The sequence below is a fragment of the Ambystoma mexicanum genome, chromosome 9, assembly GCF_040938575.1.
Source record: "Ambystoma mexicanum isolate Mex_15411 chromosome 9, UKY_AmexF1_1, whole genome shotgun sequence".
In the NCBI taxonomy this organism is placed as follows: Eukaryota; Metazoa; Chordata; class Amphibia; order Caudata; family Ambystomatidae; genus Ambystoma; species Ambystoma mexicanum.
This window is the reverse complement of record NC_090931.1, coordinates 525,950,704-525,972,225: the sequence shown is the minus strand read 5'-3', so window position 1 is coordinate 525,972,225 and position 21,522 is coordinate 525,950,704. Positions and strand designations below refer to the sequence as shown.

At 46.7% G+C, this 21,522-nt stretch overlaps 1 protein-coding gene across 4 annotated transcripts in view; it reads right to left on the bottom strand.

The window, feature by feature from the left end:
- BCAS3 (BCAS3 microtubule associated cell migration factor) overlaps positions 1 to 21,522 on the bottom strand; it is a 3,943,855-nt gene that overhangs the window by 3,175,864 nt on the left and 746,469 nt on the right. For all 4 annotated transcript variants that reach the window (XM_069615076.1, XM_069615077.1, XM_069615079.1 and 1 more), the window contains exon 6: positions 20,264 to 20,345. In XM_069615076.1, coding sequence (XP_069471177.1) covers positions 20,264 to 20,345 — 82 coding nt within the window. The remainder of the gene's footprint in view (positions 1 to 20,263; positions 20,346 to 21,522) is intronic.

Genomic DNA, 21,522 nt, shown 5'->3' with positions numbered 1-21,522 from the left:
GTTTAGTCTTCATGTGATGAATTCCCTTTTCATGCGTGCAGCCTTGCCCTCCCATACAAATTGCATAACCATTGTTCGCAATCTGTTGAAGAACTTCTGCCCCGGCCACACCGGGATCGTATTGAAAAAATACAGCAGCTTGGTTGCCACTACCATCTTAAGCAGCGAGATTCTACCGTATAATGAAGTTGGGTATTTCCTCCATACGTTTAATTTGAGTTCTAGTATGTTTAGGTATTGTTCATGATTTTTCTCAAGGAATAATTTCTGTGTCCGTGACACCATGACCCCTAAATATTTTACAGTAATCGGGCCCATTTTAGCCTGTGCAGGTTTGCAGGTTTGCTGGTTTCCCAGTATTATCCGTTAATCGGAATAGTTCTGATTTGGCAGTGTTAATGTTATAACCAAAGTATAATGTGAATACACCAACCTCATCTAACACTGGCTTTATGTTTGCATTCGGCTTTCGAAGATATATAGAAGGGTGTCATCTGCATAAAGCTAAATCACCTGTAGGTGATTTGTATACCTCCATGGCCATGGAGTGTCCTGATGAGGCTTACTAGTGGTTCTATGGTTAAGGCATATACAATGGGCGAAAAAGGGCAACCCTGCCATGTAACCCTTACCAGTTCAAAGGATGTAGAATAATTACGATTGGTGTGTACTATGGCTTTTGGGTTTGTGTATAATAGTTTCACATATTTTATAAATCCATCCCCCAACCCAAATCAGCTCAGCACCCCGAATAAAAAAATTCCAAGACACTGAGTCGAAGGGTTTCTCGGCGTCTAGAATGACAGCCGCGTCAGACTTCTGCGTTTAATGAAGACTTAGTCCCAAACAGTCGCCGCAGGTTTAGTGCGGTCGATCTACCAGGGATGAATCCTGATTGGTCCGGGTGTACAAGGGTAGGCATGTACGGGAGGAGTCTGTTCGCAAGGACCTTCGCAAAATCTTTTCATATGACATTTATTAATGACAGTGGATGGTATTAAGACATCTCCGCAGGGGGTCTGTCAGGTTTCAGAAGCACTGTTATCACTGCCGCGGTGAGTGAGTTTGGGAGTTAACAGTTGCTGCACAACTCCTCCCATACATTCAGTAATCGGGGGGGGGCAATAAGTCCTTGTAGGTTTTATAGAGATCAATCCCCAGTCCATCTTGGCAGGGAGCTTTCCCAGAAGCCAATGTGGATACTGTCTCTGTAATCTCCTCCAGTGTAAATGGGCTATTTAGCTTCTTCACCGCTTCCCGGTCCAGACAGGGAAGAGGGGTTCGTTCAGATAATCCTCCACTTCTATCTTAGTCCTAGCAACCGAGTTTCCATATAGTGTTTGGTAAGGAACAAGTTACTTACCTGTAACTGTTGTTCTCCAGCATGGGTCTGGCATGGATTCACATGCTCATGAATATTGCCCGTCGTCAGGCTGGGAATCCTCGGTAAAGAAAAAACCAGTATCAGTTTCGTTTCTGATCTGTCTTTCGTAGTAATAACCAATCACTGGTCTCTGCGTCATACTGACCACAGCCAATGACTGCCCTCTACCTAAGCACCGCCTCTGGCAGCCATCTTCAGATTTGGAAGCACGTGAAGTGGCAGTATGACCAAGTGAAGAGCCGCAGAGGGGTAGGCGGGAGGGTTCGCATGTGAATCCATGCCAGACCCATGCTGGAGAACAACAGTTACAGGTAAGTAACTTGTTCCTTCTCCAGCATGGGGTCTGGCATGGATTCACATGCTCATGAATAAAGAATACATAGCAGTACACACATGCACAACCACGGGAGGTGGCAAAGGCTCAACATTAAGCATCACATCAACTCAACATTAAGCATCTTACCTCCTCACCAGGCTCACCTCAGGCGAACAGGTTGCGCAGCACTGCTTGGCCGACCCTGGACTCCTCCCTGGAATCCCGGTCGACGCAGTAGAATTTCGTGAAGGTGTGCGTCGACCTCCACGTATCACCCCTGCATATGTCCAGCAGGGGCACACCAGATAGGAACGCCGTGGTAGCTGCGATCGCTCTGGTGGAATGGGCTCTCGGACGGCCAGGCAGCGGTCGGTTTGCCAACCGGTGACAGTACATGATACAGCCGGAGAGCCATCTGGAGATGGAAGCCTTCGAGAGAGCCTTCCCCTGATTGACAGGTCCAAAGTTCACAAAGAGTTGTGACGTCTTCCGAAAACCCTTCGTGCGGTCCACGTAGAACTTCAGCGCTCTAGCTACATCCAGCGAGTGCAAAGTCCTCTCAGCCGGCGACGAAGGCGACGGGAAGAACACAGGTAACACCAAGGGTTCGTTGAGATGGAAGTCCGACGGTACCTTGGGCATGAAGGAGGGGTGCGTCCTGAGCACTACCCTCGTGTCGTGGAAAGTCAAGTACGGGGCCTTGCAGGAAAGGGCCTGGATCTCTCCCACTCGTCGTGCGGAGGTGATGGCCACAAGAAAAGCTGTTTTCCACGATAGAAACTTCAACGGGGCCGAGTGCAGAGGCTCGAACGGAGGTCCCATGAGCTTGGTCAGCACCACGTTGAGCTCCCACGCCGGGGCCGGAGCCTTCACCGGCGGGAACGATCTGAACAGTCCCTTCATGAACTCTTTCACCAGACGATGAGACCACAAGGACGTCCGCCCTGTGGTTCTGGTGTATCGGGAGATCGCAGCAAGATGAATCTTGATGGACGCGTGTGCCAGACCAGCCTTGGCCAGCGTCAGCAGGTACGGCAGTACTTGGGGAGCCGTAATCCGTAGAGGGTTAATCTTCTGTGCGTGGCACCAGACAGAGAACCTCTTCCATTTGTGTCCGTAGCATTTAAGAGTCGAGGACGCCCTGGCCTTTGCAAGAACCTCTCTGCAATCGGCCGGTATGTCGTATCCTCCAAACTCTAGCGCTGCAGGAGCCAGGCCTGCAAGTTCAGCGACTTCGGGTCGTGGTGGAGGATGGCGCCTCCTACCCTGGAGAGTAGATCCGCGTCCGCCGGCAGCTTGATCGGCGGGGACGCTGACAAGTCCAGAAGGTCCGGGAACCATATCTGCCTCGGCCACGCAGGTGCGACGAGGATCATCCTGCACCGTGACCTCTTGAGCTGGTTGACGAGCCGGATTAGCAGAGGCAATGGAGGGAACGCGTAGAGGAACAGGCCCTCCCAGGGGAACGAGAAAGCATCGCCCATGCTCCTCGTCTGGGGAAACCTGCTGGCGAACCTCCGGCACTTGGTGTTCGTCGCCGTCGCGAACAGGTCGATCTGGGGTGTGCCCCACCGTCGGAAGAGGCGATCCACCAGATCCTGCCGTAGTTCCCACTCGTGGCACGAGCGTAGCTCCCTGCTGAGTGAGTCGGCGATGGTGTTTTTTATCCCTGCCAGATGAAACGGCACCAGAAAAATCCCTTGGGCGACGGCCCAATGCCACAGGTCCTGAGCCTCCTTGGACAGCGCTGGGGACCTGGTTCCGCCCTGTTTCCTGATGTAAAACATGGTGGTGGTGTTGTCGGTGAAGATCCTCACCACCTTGCCCTTGAGGGACGGAAGGAAGGACCTGAGGGCCCAAAACACTGCACGGAGCTCCAGGACGTTGATATGCAGGGACTTCTCCGTCGGGAGCCATAGTCCCCTTGCGTGCAGATTTTCGGTGTGCGCTCCCCACCCTTCCAGGGAGGCATCCGTGGTCACAGTCTCCTGGTGGGCTGGGGTCTGGAAGTCCATGCCCGCCGTAAGATGCGCGGGTGCCCCACCGCCGTATCGCTCGTCGGAAACTCTCGTCGAGCTTGATCCTTTCCTCGAAGCTGCCCGTCGTCTGGATCCAGCGCGCATCCAGGAATTCTTGCAACGGGCGCATCCGGAGCCTGCACATGGGAATGAGGTAGATGCAGGAAGACATCATCCCGAGGAGGGACTTGATGGACCTCACTTTGGCCGCGTCGGCCACCAACATCCGTTGCACCTTGCCCAAGATGGTCCTGGTCCTCTCCTCCGACGGGGAGGCCAGAAGAGACACTGTGTCGAGCCTCGCTCCCAGAAACAGTGCGACTTGCGCGGGCACCAGGTGGGATTTGGCGTAGTTCACGGAGAATCCCAGGTCCGTGAGGAGTTGGACGGTCCTTGCCGTGTGGACCACGGCGAGCTCCCTCGTCTTGGCGCGGATGAGCCAGTCGTCCAGGTAGGGGTAGACGTGAATCCCCTCGCGGCGCAGCTGCGCCGCCACCGGTGCGAGGCACTTGGTGAATACCCTGGGTGCCGACCGTAGTCCGAAGGGAAGGGCTTTGAACTGGTAATGACGCCCTTGGACCACGAATCTGAGGAATTTTCGGTGCCCCTTTAGGATGGGAATGTGGAAGTAGGCATCCTCCAAATCCAACGACGATAGGAAGTCTCCTTCCTCCAGCTGACCCAGGACGTGCTGGAGGGTGACCATCCGGAACTTCTGCGCCTTGATGAACTTGTTCAGACGTCGCAGGTCTAGAATGGGGCGCCATCCTCCCGTCTTCTTCTTCACGAGGAAGTATCTCGAGTAGACTCCGGAGCCCCGAAGCCTCTTTGGGACGAGTTCGATGGCGCCCTTTCTGAGCATCGCCTTTACCTCCAAGAGAAGTTGAGGGACGTGAAGTTCTTTCCTGGCCACGGGGGGGACGCGCGGGCACCTTCTTTGAAACTCGAGCGCGTGGCCCCGGGCCAGGGCGTCCAGCACCCAACGGTCGGTGGAGATGGACTCCCACACGCTGACGAAGCCCGCCAGCCGGCCTCCCACCGGGGTGCTTCGGTGGGGGCCCGACCCCACGGCCGGTTCAATCCTGCTTGGACGCGGCCTTGCCGCCTTGACCTCCTTGGCGACGACGGCGGGGTCCGCCAGACTTGCCTCGTCCTCTGTAGGCCTCTTGCGACGACGAGCGGGCCGCTTGACGGTAGGAAGCGAAACCGCCGCCGGAACCTTTGGAGGCGCCCTTGCCTCCGCCGCTCCGAAAGGGCATCCGTCGTTGCTGCAGGACTCCAAGGGCCCGGGCCGTCTCAGTATCCGCCTTGATGGCCTGAAGGGAATCGTCCACTGTCTTGCCAAACAGGTTGTTCCCGTCGAAGGGCATGTCCAGGACTCTGGTCTGGACGTCTTGCCGGAAGTCCGTAGCTTTGAGCCATCCACGACGTCGAAGGCAAACGCCGTTGCCCAGCTGGCGGAACCCAGTGTCGGCGATGTCCGTCGCCACGGTGATGGCGTGGTCCGAGGCCACCTCACCTTCCTGCAGGATCTCCAGGGCCACCGCCCTCTTGTCGTCCGGCAGAAAATCCAGCAGGGGAGCTATCTTGTACCAAAGCTCCCTGTCGTAGCGGGCCACGATAGCCAAGGCGTTGGCCGCTTTAATCGTCGTCGCTGCCGACGAGATGACTCTACGCCCCATAGCATCCAATTTCTTTCCCTCGCCATCCGGCGGGGAAGTCGATGTGGAGGCCGCACCCCCCCCCCGCTTTCTTCCTGGCTGCCGCGGAGACGACGGAATCCGGGGTAGGCTGCGCCCGGAGGCATAGGGGGGCCGTGTCAGGGACCCAGTACTTCTTCTCGTACCGGTCTCTTCTAGCTGGCGTCGTGGAAGGGTTCTTGAGGAGGGAAAGGCCCTCATCCCAAATGTCGTCCAACAGAGGCACTGCGAGGACCGTCTTCCTCTTGGCCTCGCGCCGCTGATAAAGGAAGCCTTCCTTTTTCTTCTCCTCAGGGCAGAGTTGGAAAAGCTCGGAAGCCCTAGAGATCATGGAGTGGAAAGATCCGATCTCGTCGGGCGGAGAAGCCCTGGTGGGAGGCGACGACGGAATATCCTCGTCGTATGCCTCGTCGTCCGTACCCGTCGCTGCCGTGTCAGTCCCCGTATCATCCCCTCGGGTGGACGGGGAGGAGGGCTGGACGGGGCGCGACGGTTGAAAAGGAGGTGGTGGATGGATCCTTCTCTTCTTGGTAGGGGGAACACCAGAAGGTCCCGGTTCTGGATCCCCCGACGGGAGAGGTTCCTCCGTCGGTAACGGTAGCCTCGTCCTTATCTCGGAGCATAGGGACTGTATGGCCAACAAAATGGCCGCCGAGTTGTCTTGCGGCGCTGGCAGAGGGGAATCCGACGGGCGAGCAGGGGCCCCGTCGGTATCCTCGACGATGTCGTCGTCGTCACCTGCGTCGGGGTCCATTCCGACGGGCTGGCCTTGTTCCACGCCTAGGCCGTGGCTTAAGACCTCGATCAGCTCCTCTTCTGAGGTTGAGGCCGAATCTACGACGACGCCCTGCCCCCCCTTCTTCTTCCCCACGGAGGGTTTCACGGGGGTCCTATCGATGGGCACAAAAGAAGACTCCCTCCGAGGAGGCAGGGAGATTCTGGGCCCTGAGGACGCCACCACTGGTGCAGCCTCCACAGGCTGAGCCAGGGCCGCCGCGACCGTTTCGATAGAGGGCTTGGTCGGATGGATCAAGGCCTTCACCACCTTAGGTGCGCTCACCGCCTTATCCTTGAGGGAGGGGGCACTGCCACGCTCCTCCTCTGCCTTAGAGCTCGACCGGGGCCTCTCCAGGAGCTTCGCCGGGTGCTCGGCCTTCCTCTTACCCGACCCAGAGCGTTGGCTCGTGGTTGATGGTGCCGGGGAGGGTGCGCCCTGCCTGGCGCCCGTAGAGCCCGACCGTTCGGCGCTCCCGGTGCCAGCGGACTCGCGGTGCTTGGCCTTATGTTGGGCCCCCGTCGCCGGGGCGCCCTCAAAGGTCTTAGAAGACCGCTCGGATTTCTTCTTCTTCTCGCCAGACGGGCTCTTACCCTCCAGCCAGTTGGCGAGACGTTGATGACGGTCCTTCATGGTCCGTTCCGACATGTTGCCGCAAAACGCACAGTCCTTCTCCACGTGCGTTTTGTCCTCATGAAGGCAGTAAAGGCAGAAAGAGTGTTCGTCCTCCTTAAAGACGTTCTGCAGCTGGCATCCAGGGCAGACCCTGAACAGCTTTCCGGGCGTCGAGCTTCCCTTCTCCTGGGCCATCTCCGAGACCGGGCCTGAGAAGCTTCTGGAGTCCTCCGAAGCGTAGCTCGACGAAATCTTCACCCTTGAGGGGCACAGACGAATCCGACACGGGTCCCCGTTGATCGGATGTAGGATCGGTGGAGCTTGAGGCTCTTTTGACCGAAAGAATCGAAGTTTTTGTGAAAAAGCGCGAAAAAATAGCACTAACGCTCGAGAGCAATAGCACGAGGATCCCAACACATGAACGTGCGGTAAAAATCTGAAGATGGCTGCCAGAGGCGGTGCTTAGGTAGAGGGCAGTCATTGGCTGTGGTCAGTATGACGCAGAGACCAGTGATTGGTTATTACTACGAAAGACAGATCAGAAACGAAACTGATACTGGTTTTTTCTTTACCGAGGATTCCCAGCCTGACGACGGGGAATCTTCATGAGCATGTGAATCCATGCCAGACCCCATGCTGAAGAATAGTTTCTATATGTCTCGTTTATCTCACGAACATTGGTGATATGGCTGCCTTCCGGCACTTAATGCCTGTGATATGTAGTGTCTCCCTTTCTCCTCTAACTATTCCACAAGGGCTCGACCTGGTCTGTCCTCCTCTCCACATTTTTTACGGGCCTGGGTCTGTTTAGCTGTAAAACAGACATTGCAGTCCGCTAATTCCCAGAATTTTAACAGGTTACCTTTTAGTAAGCCCAGTAGTGCTCTGTTCCCAGTTTCTCCATATTCGTTTGAGTTTCCTCAAGTCTACTTCTATGTCACCCAGCTATTTTCTTGTGTTTTTAAGCATGCCGGAGGTGGAGGCTATCATCATTCCCCAGAGCCATATTTTAAATGTTTCCCATAAAGTGGAGTGTGTCGCCACTGATCCCTCATTATTACTGAAGAAGTTATCTATTTCTATCCTTAGGGTTTCTGCTAGGGCTTAATTTCAGGTGTTAGCTCTATCTGAATTACTATAGGGGAATGATCTGACCGGGTATGCGGCAATATCATGGAAATGCGCAGTCTATCAATCCAAACCGCAGAGACCAGCCAAAAATCGATTCTGGATAGTGGGTCGTGCACTGTGGACTAGCATGCGAATTCGGCTTTGTAGGGGTGTTCTACTCTCCATATGTCTACAAGCGAGTATAGCGCCATGATCTGTTGTATCATTTGGGCTGCTCTGGTGTTCCCCCAATTTCTCATATTGGATCTATCTTTGAAAGTGTCAAGAATAGTATTAAAATCGCCTCCCCACAATACCGGGGTCTCCAGTGTCTTCCCGAACTGAGTTGCTATGGGGGCATAGAAGGATGGGTCGTCGATGTTTGGGCCATATGTGTTGGCTAATGTGACCGCTTCGTCACTGATTACCCCTGTGACAATCACGTATCTTCCATTGGGGTCAATATGGGTGGATACAGTGTTAAAGTTTATGGATTTGTGTTATTACACCTCATGCTTTCGAGGAATACGAAGTATAGTATCTCCGCCTGCCCCACTTTGGAGCAGTTTTGCTGTGTGTTGTTTCAGGGGTATGTGTTTCCTGCAACATTACTACATTAGGTGCATGTCACTCAATATAGGCCCACACCTTCCAGGCTTTTATCGGATTGTTTAATCCACGCACATTCCATGATAACAATTTTAGATTATCTGCCATTCATATGGAGTGTGTGCATCTTGTTCTGAGTTGTATCTTGTCACCCCATGTTTTTGGTCTCTCTTCTTTTTTATCCCGTTCACCCAAGTGCAGGTTTTCTGGTTTTCACACATTCGTACTCTATACAGACCAGGTCGAGTTGCACAATTCTCACTCAACCCCATCAACTATAAATTGATCAACCACCCTGACCCCAACCCCCCACCCCCACCCGCACCATCCACCCCAACTCGATGTCTTACCCTTTGAACATTGGATACTCCCGGAGGCGTTTTGTTTGCCACCATGTACCCCCAATAGGGCTCCGGTGTATCCCACCTGACTTTAATTTCACCATTTTTGCATGCCATTTGTTATTTACTCAGCAAGCGATTAATTCCCATTCAGAGCTGACTCAGTTGTTCTCATCCACCTCCCTCCCCCCGTTATCCCCTTCTCTTATCAGGTTATTTGGTTCTCTATGCGGAGATAGCAGTAGGGCAGACATGGAGGCCTCAACGTAGTTGAGTGCATCAGCAGGGGTCTCAAAAAAGTGGTCCTGCCCCCATGTTGTATTCTTAATTTTGCAGGGAATATCAGAGGATGGTGCTTTACGTGCTCTAAGGATTCTCTTTACTGGATCATACGTTTTCCTCTGGGCTTGCACACCTGCTGCAAAGTCTGGGTAAATGTGGATGTTACATGATTCAAATCGCAGCATTGCATGTTCTCTGGAAAGCTTTAGGATAGTGTCTCGGTCTTTGTAGTTTAGCAGTCTGGCTATGATCGTACGTAGTGGGGCTAAGGTGCGGTGAGCTCTTTCGACGAGAAATTGCGAGGAGAATGTGGACTACATTTGGGAGTTTTTCTAAGCATTTTAAAGAGACCCGGGGAAGGGAGACCGCTCCCCCAGGAGCGAACTGTGGTTCCCAGAGGAAGGAGTTATCCTCTTGGGCTATAAACAACTTTGGCTGTGTAATTGATTCATTGTATTGGTGAAGAGAAATCCGGGGAAGGGAGCCATCCCGTGGGACTGTGAACCTTTGTGTTGGATGTGCATTTTTCATTTGATCTTGAAAATGTGTGCACTTTCATGGCCAAAGACATTATCCTGATCACATTAGATTTACTTGTATAGTGTGAGGTCTAGGATAGGATTTTGGACACAGGACATTGTATTTTGGACATCTTGACACAGGACAGACCCTTATTTTTTGGTTGAGGTAAGGAAATACCTCTTAGGGCAGGGACTGCTAGGCATTTTCCAACCCCCTTTTATTTTAAATAAAGGTTTATAGCCAAAACTATGAGCTCTCTGTGTCCGAATCTTATTCCTGGCTTCTCACACATGCAGCCGGAGACTCTGGATGGAGTTTTCTGCAATGAAAATATCACCATTGTCATCACTTATGCGCTACCAATACCAAAAATAATCAATTTTGTTCCACTGTTGATTAGGCCCTTAAAAGGACATCATATTATATGTTCTTCTGGTCAAACGAGAAACGCCTAAGCCCCTCATGATCACTAGTAGGAAACAGCACATGAATGGCTTTACAACATTCATGTATGTTTATCACACAATCGTGACATCCTTGCCCCACAAACTTTTCAAATACTAATAAAAGAAACAAGGCCCTTGGGGCCTGATTCAGAAAGTGTTTTCCAATGGGATTGCAACATTATAAAACACTTCTGTGAATCAGGCCCCAAGTGTTTCACACCTGAACTCAACCACTTCAAGTAAAAAAACAGGAGGGTTCAGCAAAGCATTCGAGCCACCAAGTGACAAAACTACTTACTAACGAAAAACCCAGAAAAGATCAGATAAAAGGAAAGATAAAAGGTTCACTATGCACATCGCATAGTCTGCACAACACAGCCTAGAAGAAATATTCGTTATGATCAAAGAAATGAAAATCAATTCAAGCCTGCAGTACATCTTAAACCCGTTTTCCATCTCAGCACACTTCAGTGAGACAATTCAACAGGTGCAAGACCACCTAGACAATAAAGTGCCAGAAACACTAAAACACAGTTACAAGAAGCTCCAAAGACACAAACACCAACACCAGGAGCCTTAGGCCCTTTCTCAATGCAAGACTTCATAACCATTTTCACCAGCAACCGAGTGGGATCACCCTATGACTATGCCACTGTAATGCTAGTGTGTAAAATGCGAGCCAGAATAACATGGCGTCGATGCGCAGCATTTTGAATACTCATCTACCATTGCAGTAATAAAATCTGCGCTTCCGCGGGCCTCACAGAATGAACAAGTAGCAGGGAAACCAGAGCAAGGTCACATAGGTATTTTGCAAGCGGACTGACTACAGAGAATATAGTTATTGTATTGTCCAGTGAAGGACAAATACAGAAGTGGAGTTGGAGAGCGCTGCAGCTGCACGATAAGGGGTCTGGGAATGCATGCAAGTAGAGAAGCGCTGGGTTTTTCCATTTTCAACTTCGACTTGTGATCTGCCTTCCGGCCAAGGGCAGAACGCAATTTGGAAGGCCGGTGCCCCATAAAGGAGAGGGCATCACGGAAAAGGTGGTTGTTGGATGTTGAACCCCAGGTGTTGCAGTCTCGCTGATAAGGAGGACGCTCCGCTTCAGACCCTGTTGACCATAGCAATCTCTTTGCCTACCTGCTGAGGGACTAGGCAGTGTTGTTTGGTGGCCAAGATGAAGTTTTCCTCTGCTTCATGGATCACGGTGATGACATTTATATTCTAATCCATCTATTTGTATTATATATATATATATATATATATATATATATATATATATATGTTCTATTTGTTTATTATTAGCTATATGATATGAATAAACGGCCTATAATGAGCCATTTTTTATATCCTTATATGATATGTGCGCGTCTCTTCTGCTAGTCTGAGTCCAATTATTTGTTATTGCGAGAAGGAGCTGGGGCGACGTAAGTGTTGGTGTTCTTCCCTTATAGCCAAATAGACGCAATACATAATTGGTGCTGCAAGCAGGGTCTTTGTGCTGAAATGGATACCAAAGAATCTTGTTAATAAATTAAGGTTTATGATACTGGACTCAGAACGGTAGAAAAGAAAAAAAAAGTGGAGAATATCTTTTTGCGCAGATTGCCCAGAAATAACGATCCCAGGATTGTGAAATTATCAATAGATTGAAACAGGAGGTCAGGTGAATCTCTGTTAGCTTGGATGGTCAGAATGGTCGACGGGGGTGCTGCAGGGCTTCTAGTCGATAGGACAGATTTTGCTAGGTTTTTGCCTTTGTCTAATGATGTCCAAATTCAGGAGACCCTCCGTGCAGGTCCTCCTCGCGATCATAATGGTGATGACGGACAATTATCTTTTTTGCACTTGGCTGCACAGGGATGTAATCACAAATATCCAATTGCATCGGACTGGCCGACAAATGATAAAAACTGGTATACCTTGAAAGAAGCTATTTAAAGGATAAGGGAACATGCTATTAAGGAGGCTATTCATCTTGATACTCCCGAACATATGGGTATGATACATTTGTCTGTCTCAGCTAGAAGTCACTTATATGCATAGCCCCTTTCGCATACAAAATTGTTATAATGACATTGGTTTTGATATTCAGGAGGGTTTAACCCTATGTCTAGATGGCAAAACATATCAATTTGGCGTAGATGCTTTTACTTGTTCTCCAGTTGTAGTGGGTCAATTGAACATACACCCTTGTGCAGGTTCCGATAGCAACAAAACAAGTGTCCATGAAACCATATTGGATTCCTGGTGGGCAAAAGGAGATTTCAAACACTATCAAAGACTATGTTGATGCAGGCGTATTAAGTTCCGTAACTACTGCCTGGAACAATCCGATCTGGCCCATTAAAAAACCTGAAGGTAGCTACAGGATGACAATTGATTACCGTGAATTAAACAAATATACTCCTCCATTAGTGCCTGCGGTACCTGATGCTGTGACGTTAATTGAGAATATACAAAAATGTGAAGGCACCTGGTATGCAGTGTTGGATTTGGCTAACGCCTTTTTCACTATACTGATTGCAGCTTAGTGCCAAGAACAGTTTGCATTTTCTTGGAATGGAAGACAATACACTTTTAATCGTTTGCCTATGGGCTATATGCATAGTTCTATTATTTATCACCGGCTGGTGGCTGAAAATGATGACATACTAATTCAAGGCAAAGATGAGCAAAGTGTGCGCATGCATTTAAACCTTATCATGGAAGGTTTGTGGAAAGAAGGGTGGGAGATAAATGATGCTAAGACACAAGGTCCGGCAGAGACAGTTATTTATCTAGGAATACAATGGCATGATGGACATCGTGAAATGGAGCCTAAAGCAAAACAGAAAATTCTTGAATTTCCTGCTCCAAAAACAAAAAAACATGCACAGCAACGTATTGGTTTATTCGGATTCTGGAGGCAGCATATTCCACAGTTGGGACACATTTTGGCACCCCTTTGTAAAATTACAAGTAAAAAATATGAATTTTTATGGGGTGAAGAGCAAGACATCGCATTTCAATTGGCAAAGAGTACCATTAAAAAAGTGCTTGATTTATGGCCAATTAGATGAAGGTGAAGTTGAGCTGAATGTTTCTACTCAAGATTCCTACGTGGATTGGATTCTACGGCACAAACAAGACAGAAAGCAAGTACCTTTGGGGTTTTGGAGCAGGAAATTACCTGATGCAGGTGATAGACATACCCCTTTTGAAAAACAGTTATTAGCTTGTTATTGGGCTTTAATAGACACTGAACAGATGTAATTATACGACCAGAAATTCCTATTATGCAGTGGGTGCTTAGTTCTCCTAACACACACAGAATTGGGCATGCTCAAGAAGCTAGTGTAATCAAATGGAAATGGTATATACAAGACCGTGCCAAACCTGCTAAGACGGGTTTCTTAAGCTACATGAACAAGTGGCAGGAGTGCCGCTGATTGATATTGAACTTGATGATGAAAAACGTGTGGAGAAATCTCCAGTTACTTGGGGGATCCCATATGGAGAATTACCTATTGAACAAACTGAACATGCCTGGTTTACTGATGACGCAGCTAAATATGTAGGGATCGAGCGTTATTGGAAAGTGGTTGCATACAATCCCAAGACGAAAAAGGTGCTTACTACATCCGGAAAAGGAAAGAGTAGCCAATTTGCAGAACTATATGCTGTGTATCAGGCATTAAAACAGGAATTGCCTGGCACCTGTCAAATTTATACTGATTCGTGATCTGTTGCTAATGGTCTGGTGGTTTGGCTGTCGACTTGGAAAAATAATGGATGGAAAATTCACAAAAAGGAATTGTGGGGCAAAGAAATATGGCAAGACATTGCTGACATGTTAGTGCATACTACTTTTACTCTATTTCATGTAGATGCACATTGTGCAACAGATTCATTGGAACAATTGTTCAATTCTGTTGCAGATGAACATGCAAGAGTTGCAATTATGGACTCAAAAGCTGAGGAGAAAGGCATGCAGGGAATTGCTAAGTGGGCCCACCAGAAGAGTGGACATCTCGGAGAGAAGGCTACTTTCAGGTGGGTACAAGACGGGGGAATCAATATCCCTTTAGAAATAGTGAAAATTGTGATCTTACAATGCCCTATATGCCAACATCAGAAGCATCGGTATATTCCTCACATAATTCATGGCACGTTAAAACTTGGGAAGTTACCAGGTCAAATTTGGCAGATTGATTATATTGGCCCTATGCCTATAAGTAAAGGCTGTCAATATGCATGTACACTTGTTGACACATACTCAGGCTATTTAATGGTCTTGCCATGCAAGAGAGCTACTCAACTGAATACAATAAAATTGCTTGATCAAGTAGCTGTATATTATGGTACACCCTTACAAATTCAAAGTGATAATGGCTCACATTTTAAAGGTACAATGGTCATGGATTATTGTAGTGATAAAGGGATTGAATGGATGTTTCACGTCCCTTACCACCCGGAAGCATCTGGTCTGACAATGCATGAACGGGTTATGGCAACAACAACTGCGCAAAATTGGTGATGTACTTTGCGAAGCTGGAGCGAATACTTATCAGAAGCTGTCCAAATCTTGAACAACCGCCCTATTGCTATTGGTGAAACACCATTAATGCGTATGTTGACACTAACTTTGCAAATGAATACAAACCGTGCACATGAAACTTTGCTTTACTGAGAAACATCTCTATGTGATTTGCGTGACTCCGGAGTCTGCAGGGGTGGATTTACATGCTAGAGAAGAGATTCACCTAAAACCTAGGGTATTGCTGTAATCGATACTGGTAATGGTGTACATATTCCCTCTGCACACATGGGTTTGATTGCTCCAAGATTAGGATTGGCCCTAAAAGGTATTCAAGTATTGGGTGGTATTATTGACGCAGATTATCAAGGCGTCATTAAAGCGATTCTTTTGAATAGTGGTGAAAACATGCTACCCATTCATAATGGAGACCGAATTGCACAACTGATTGTGGTACCTGTTAAAATATCCATAATTACTAAAGGTGAACCTCCCATGACATGGACTATTCGTGGGAATAAAGGGTTTGGTTTGTCTGACACAATGGTTCCTGTTGCAAAGGTATGGGTTGAGAAACCTACTGATCCGCCCGTGTCGGCTGATGTAATAGCATCCGGAAATGATCAACTTGTTTTAGTTATGGAACCTAGAAAAAAGAAATGGATGCACATCCCTGCTGACAAATGTTATTTATGTGAGTGACTTACTTCACCGATATCTTCCTTTTTTGAAACTGTCTTTTAGATCCTGAGTATATCGAGTGCCTGTGTGTGGCACGTTGGAGTCCTTTCGGGAGGGTCCGGGTTCATGTCAGAGGATGTGGCAGACTTCTCCATTCTGCAAGTGGAGCGTGGCATCTGTAGGAATGATGATGCATTTCCCAATAACTACACTCCTGAGGATGCATCTATTGCTGCCTATCGGATTGCATTCAGAAAGCAACGCGAGCACAAAAACAAAGTTTTGCCTTTGTCTCTTCCAGGAGTTGCTACTCCCTTTTCCCGTCAGGGTTATTCTGCTCTAGTAAAACAACCTAGAAATGTTTGGATCTATATGATATTTTGCACTTTTGCTTGTCGGATATGCACAGTTATGCAGACCTAATTTCTACTTGTTTAGTGGCCATTCCGACGCCCACGTTTGTGTTGAAACACATATTTGGAACATTGCACGATGACTCTTTGGTGGAACATTCGGATATTCAAAATTCGTTTTCAGTATATGAGTATGTTTAATTTTGTAAGGATACGTTTCATAAATATAATAATATGACGTTTGTTATCACACACATTTTTCCTGCTGACGTTTGTTATAGCATGATGTGTGCGGCTACATATATCAAAAAATGTCAACAATTGAAATTGGATAAACAATTGAAATATACTGATTTTGAGAAGCAATTGTGTACGAGATCTATTGAAACATGCACCAATGTTTCCTATGATATGATATGCATCTTTACTATCATCACTGCTAGCCACTTGAAACATGTTAAACTTCTGCTAATATTTCTGGTGGCCCCTGTACTTTGACGCGACTTGCTTTAATGTTGTACCCATTAACACCTGCAATTACACGTTCTGTACGTGCTGCTTCTTATCATACCTTAACTCCGGATTGTAATTCTGATGTACATTTACTCTAAGAGACTGAAGTGATTGCTCTAACTGTTTCTCTTATTGGTATTTTCCGTCTGGCTGCAGGTACTTAAAGTAGTGAAAGGGATTAATGAAACATTGCAAGCGTTAACTGAATTATTATTAGATAATAGACATTTTAGAAAAGCTATTCTTCAGAACAGGGCGGCTATTGATTATTTGTTTTTGAAACATAACTTAGGTTGTGAGGCCGTAGAAGGCATGCGTTTTGATTTAGGTGATCATTCCCGCTCTATCGAAAAGCATATTAAAAATGTTAAGGGTCTCGTTGCAAAAGTAACACAAGATCGATATGAAAACTTGTGGGAATATTTATTAACCTGGATTCCTGAATCACTGCGTTTTGGTATTGCTATAGTTTTGATTGGTCTTTGTTGTTGTATTTCAGGTATTCCTAATATATGGAGAATGATTTGTAGATTTTGGTCTTCTTCTGAACAACATACCGGTTATGGTAGGCAAGTATTCAAGGGGTGGAGTGTAATGCCAGTCTGTAAAATGCGAGCCAGAATAACATGGCGTTGATGCACAGCCATTTTGAATACTCATCTACCAATGCAGTAATAAAGTCTGCGCTTCTGCGGGCCTCACAGAATGAACAAGTAGCAGGGAAACGAGAGCAAGTTCACAGATATTTTGCAAGCGGACTGACTACAGAGAATGGTTATTGCATTGTCCAGTGAAGGATGAATACAGAAGGGGAGTTGGAGCGAGCGCGCTGCAGCTGTACGATAAGGGGTCTGGGAATGCATGCAAGTAGAGAAGAGCTGGGTTTTTCCACTTTCAACTGGATTTCTCCACCCTTTGTCGCTACGACTTGTGATCTGCCGATTTCGGCCGAGGGCAGAACGCAATTTGGAAGCGGGGGGGTGTCCCATGAAGGAGAGGGCATCACGGAAAGGTGGTTGTTGGATGTTGAACCCCGGGTGTTGCAGTTTCGCTAATAGTGGGGACGCTCTGCTTCAGACCCCGTTGACCATAGCAATCTCTTTGCCTACCTGCTGAGGGACTAAACAGTGTTCGGTGGCCAAGATGAAGTTTTCCTCTGCTTCATGGATCACAGTGATGACATTTATATTCTAATATATCTAATATATATATATATATATATATATATATATATATATATATATATATATATATATATGTATGTATTAGTGTTCTATTTGTTTATTATTAGCTATATGATATGAATAAACTGCCTAAAATGAGCCATTTTTTATAACCTTATATGGTGAGTGTGTCTCTTCTGCTAGTCCGAGTCCAATTATTTGTTATTGCGAGAAGGATTTGGGAGATGCAAGTGTTGGTGTTCTTCCCTTATAGCCAAATAGACGCAATACAGCCACCCTCCTTCCATCATTTGCAAAGCCATACTCCAACAACCTGGAATTGTCTTCATATTTTAACCCCTCCTCAACTGTGGGGCATGCTAAAAAAAGGCGAATGCAAACACAGTATTTTTATTTATTTAATTGTTAATTTATAAAGAGCTTAATACCAGCGAGTGGTTTCTAAACTAAGGATTCAAACCTGTGTCCCGCAGCGTTGTCTTGCTCCCAAGACAAACGCGTCGGCCCTCAGCTATCCTTGCACTCATCCTCCAGGATAGATCAACAGCATTCAACACGATCAGCTCCGAAATCTTGTTAAAAAGTATGTGGGTCAGATTAAAGGTCACTGTTAACTACAGCGGATTGCTTCATTCCTCACAGACACATTCGAGAATACTCACGGCTACTTTTGAGGTTGTGCCATTCTGCATCGCCAGGGAAGTACCCCAAGGATCCAGTCTACCACAAATGCATTTGAACATTTCCTTGACTCCCCTTTATTAATCAATAGCTCAGGCTCATCATGCCCCAAATACGCAAACAATACCCAAATCATCTACAAACTGATCAAAACATCAATGTCAAATAAACCGAACCTTGGGACCTTCCTGTGCAAGTTGACAGTAGGATGACAACAAAGTGACTCAATCTTAACTCAACAAAAATGGGAATGATGATCTACAGCAGCAAAAGAAACTCACCTATGTCAATCCACTTGCCTGAATAAATGGGGACGTGCCACACCAGACTGAAACAAACCCCTCTTCATCTTCATGGACAGCACCCTTAAACTCGAACCTCAAGTAAAAGCAATTGTAAGCATCTGATTTATCCAATTACGAATTATCTATAACGCCATGCCACATTTGTCTTCCCTGCACAAAAACATCGCAGTTAATGCACTTGTAGCAGACTACGCTAGCATCCTCTGCCTGGGTCACTTGGAGTTCTTACTAAACAGACTACAAGATATGAACACATTAATCCAGTGCTCCAAATACTGCACTAGCTGCTGGTGAAGTAGGATCCTATTCAAAATCCTATTGCATCCACCAACGCTGCTTCCAATGGGGACCAGACACCATCCAACAGGCAAATCATCCACCACAAGCAAACTACAGTGTTCCACTCTAGCAATGCAGTTTTAATAGAAGTATAAAGCTTCAACTCTAAACATCACAGTGGAGCTTCCTTATGTTTGTCTACTAAACTCTGGAACTCAATCCCTACCCATTTGCGCTCAAAGGAAAACCAGCTAATATGCACACAAAAAACACAAAAAATTGCTATTCACTAGAGTGTATCCAATAAAATAAAAAGAATGGCACCCTCAAAGACGGACCCAAACAGAAGCATACCGGGCCAGTCTCAACCAACAGCAATGACCGACCCAAATACCCGCTGGAAACATTCTGCTAAACACATCCCCCAAAGCCCTTCCTATATCCTGCAGCTCGGGTGAGCGTCACAGACGTGAATCAAAAACGACCTTCTGCAAGGAATGACATTAGCAACAATCTTGGTAAAGCAGCGTCCAATTAAGATTGGACCCTTTTCGTTACATGTCTTTCACGTTCGCACAAGACCTCGTCAATAAAACGGGGAGATCGGACTCAGTTAAGTTCGGCTCCCTTGTCCCGTTTTAAACACAACTTGAAACAATATATTGAACCATATTGGCACTAAAACTTGGGTACTTTGGCTGCACTCATCTGCATCCCAGGTTTCGCACCCTGCATCCTCATCTGATGATAGAGGTTGCCAAGATGACAAGTGGTGTGCTTTACATTACACCACACCAATCTGCCAAAACTAAAGCTCAAGGTTTCATAAAGGGTAGGATTGACAACCAGGAGAACGCATTTTTAACCACATGCTCAAATGCCAATGTCCCAGGTGTACAGAGTGCAGAAAAAACAATGCACTCAGGTGACTTTTGCGTAGGTTATCATAAATATTGTTGCAGCAACTACGCACACTTCTGTATTATTTATTATTATTATTATTATGGTATTTATTGAGCGCAGTCCTAGCTCCGAGAAGCAATAAAGTGCTTTACATAGGTATACAGCAACACAGATACACCACAGAGCGCTTTACAGAGGTGTACAACATTACAGATGCCTAACGGAGCACTTTTCACTGGTAACAACCGAACAGATATACACCCAGGTAGGATACAGAGGAGCACAGCTCTACAGGGTGGCGGAGAGGGCCAGGCGGCATCTAGAGAGACGGGTGGCGTGAGGGGCGACATGATGGCCTAGGTGTTGAGGGGGAAGAGTCTCCTTGAAGAGGTGGATCTTGAGTTCCAATGCGCACACAGTTGCCTACTATAAAAATCACACGTTTCATCCGAGCGCTCAAGTTTTCACCTCCATTTTTCGGCAGAATTACAAAGCCAAATAAACTGAAAAATAAATGCGTGGCATAGATTTGTGACTAAACTCAAATGCATCAAAACGTGTTCGTGCAAAGAAAATACAGACTGTATCTGCTGATTAACATTTTGCACAATGGCAAGCAACGATATTAACAAAAAACGTCTACAATTTAGGAAATATGAAGAGGTAAAATGAATTAAGTTTACACATCTTAAACACAAATAGTAAACTGCATTGAACACCTACCTATCTGTGGAGTTGGCAAGATTCGGGCAGCACGAACTGGGCCATAGCGTACCGAGAAGAGCTCTTGAGCTTCCCCACTGATCTGTTGGACACAGAATATAAAAGTAGTATTATTTGTTGTTGGCAACGTTCAAGCCTACTTCTGTCCATTAGCAAAGTCATGATGAAATAATGAGATGTGGCAGGTGTTTGAAATAGTAACACTTTCTCTACAGTGTCGTGCATTCATTTTTGAGCGCTGTCTCTTCTGCTTAGAACCCAGTTTCTTTTCAAACTCCGTTACCCCTTTTCTCAGTTCTATTTGAAAATCTCACCTAGAAATTCCTAAAAAGCCTTACTAACATATATTCTAAGACTGGTGTTATTTACTATTGTATCTACTTTATTTAATGGTTATTTACGATTCTACACTCCAGACATACAATATTTGGGGAAAGTCCTTGATTCCAATCAGGGTGCATATTTACCTTTTTCCTTCACTATGGCACTATTCTCATGAAGGGCAAATATTGGAGGAAAATTAACAATTGAATCAAAAAACAGATTCTTGCTCTGATAGTTTGTCAGTTATTCTGCTGGGCATTACAAAATGAAATATACGGGAATACATTCTTTTATTGTATGTGTGCACTTTTCTGATTCTAAACGATCAACTAAACTGCATTATCCTCAATAAGAGGGCAAAAAAAGTTCATGCAGGTAGGAGCAGGTGAGCTGCCCCCACCACTTTGCAGGGTGATTTGTTGTACAAACTTTATTAAGTCAGGTCCAGCTGCAGCATTAGAAATCCCAACAATCAATGCATGGAATTGAATAAACTTAAGAGAAAGCGAGGCTGAGGCCTCCTAGCCCCCTCCAGAGGATGCTTAAATGATTATTAAACAGTGCTGCCAATACTTTTTGAGCTAGATGTGAGACGGCTGCTTAAATCTCACTTGGTAATAGCAAAGTCATCGCTGTAGTCGTTAGTATAGCTGGCTGTCTCTATTCTAAGGACCATTGCGGCTCAAGGACAAGGCAGTCTCTAGCTCATTAATGTTTCAAGCGTTCTGTTTGGTTGAGTCATCAAGTTGTAATTAGTACAGAAATGTTGTTAGCCTTTTTGCATATTCATGAATGGGGCAGTCTTTCCATTAGTGCAAAAGTAGTTTAATGGTGTTGTATATCTGAACCAACAGAGGTTTTGCCCACAAGGCGTTTTCAGAAAACCCCAATTCGATTGGCTTTCATTGGCTGTCTTTATTCTAAGGACAATGGCG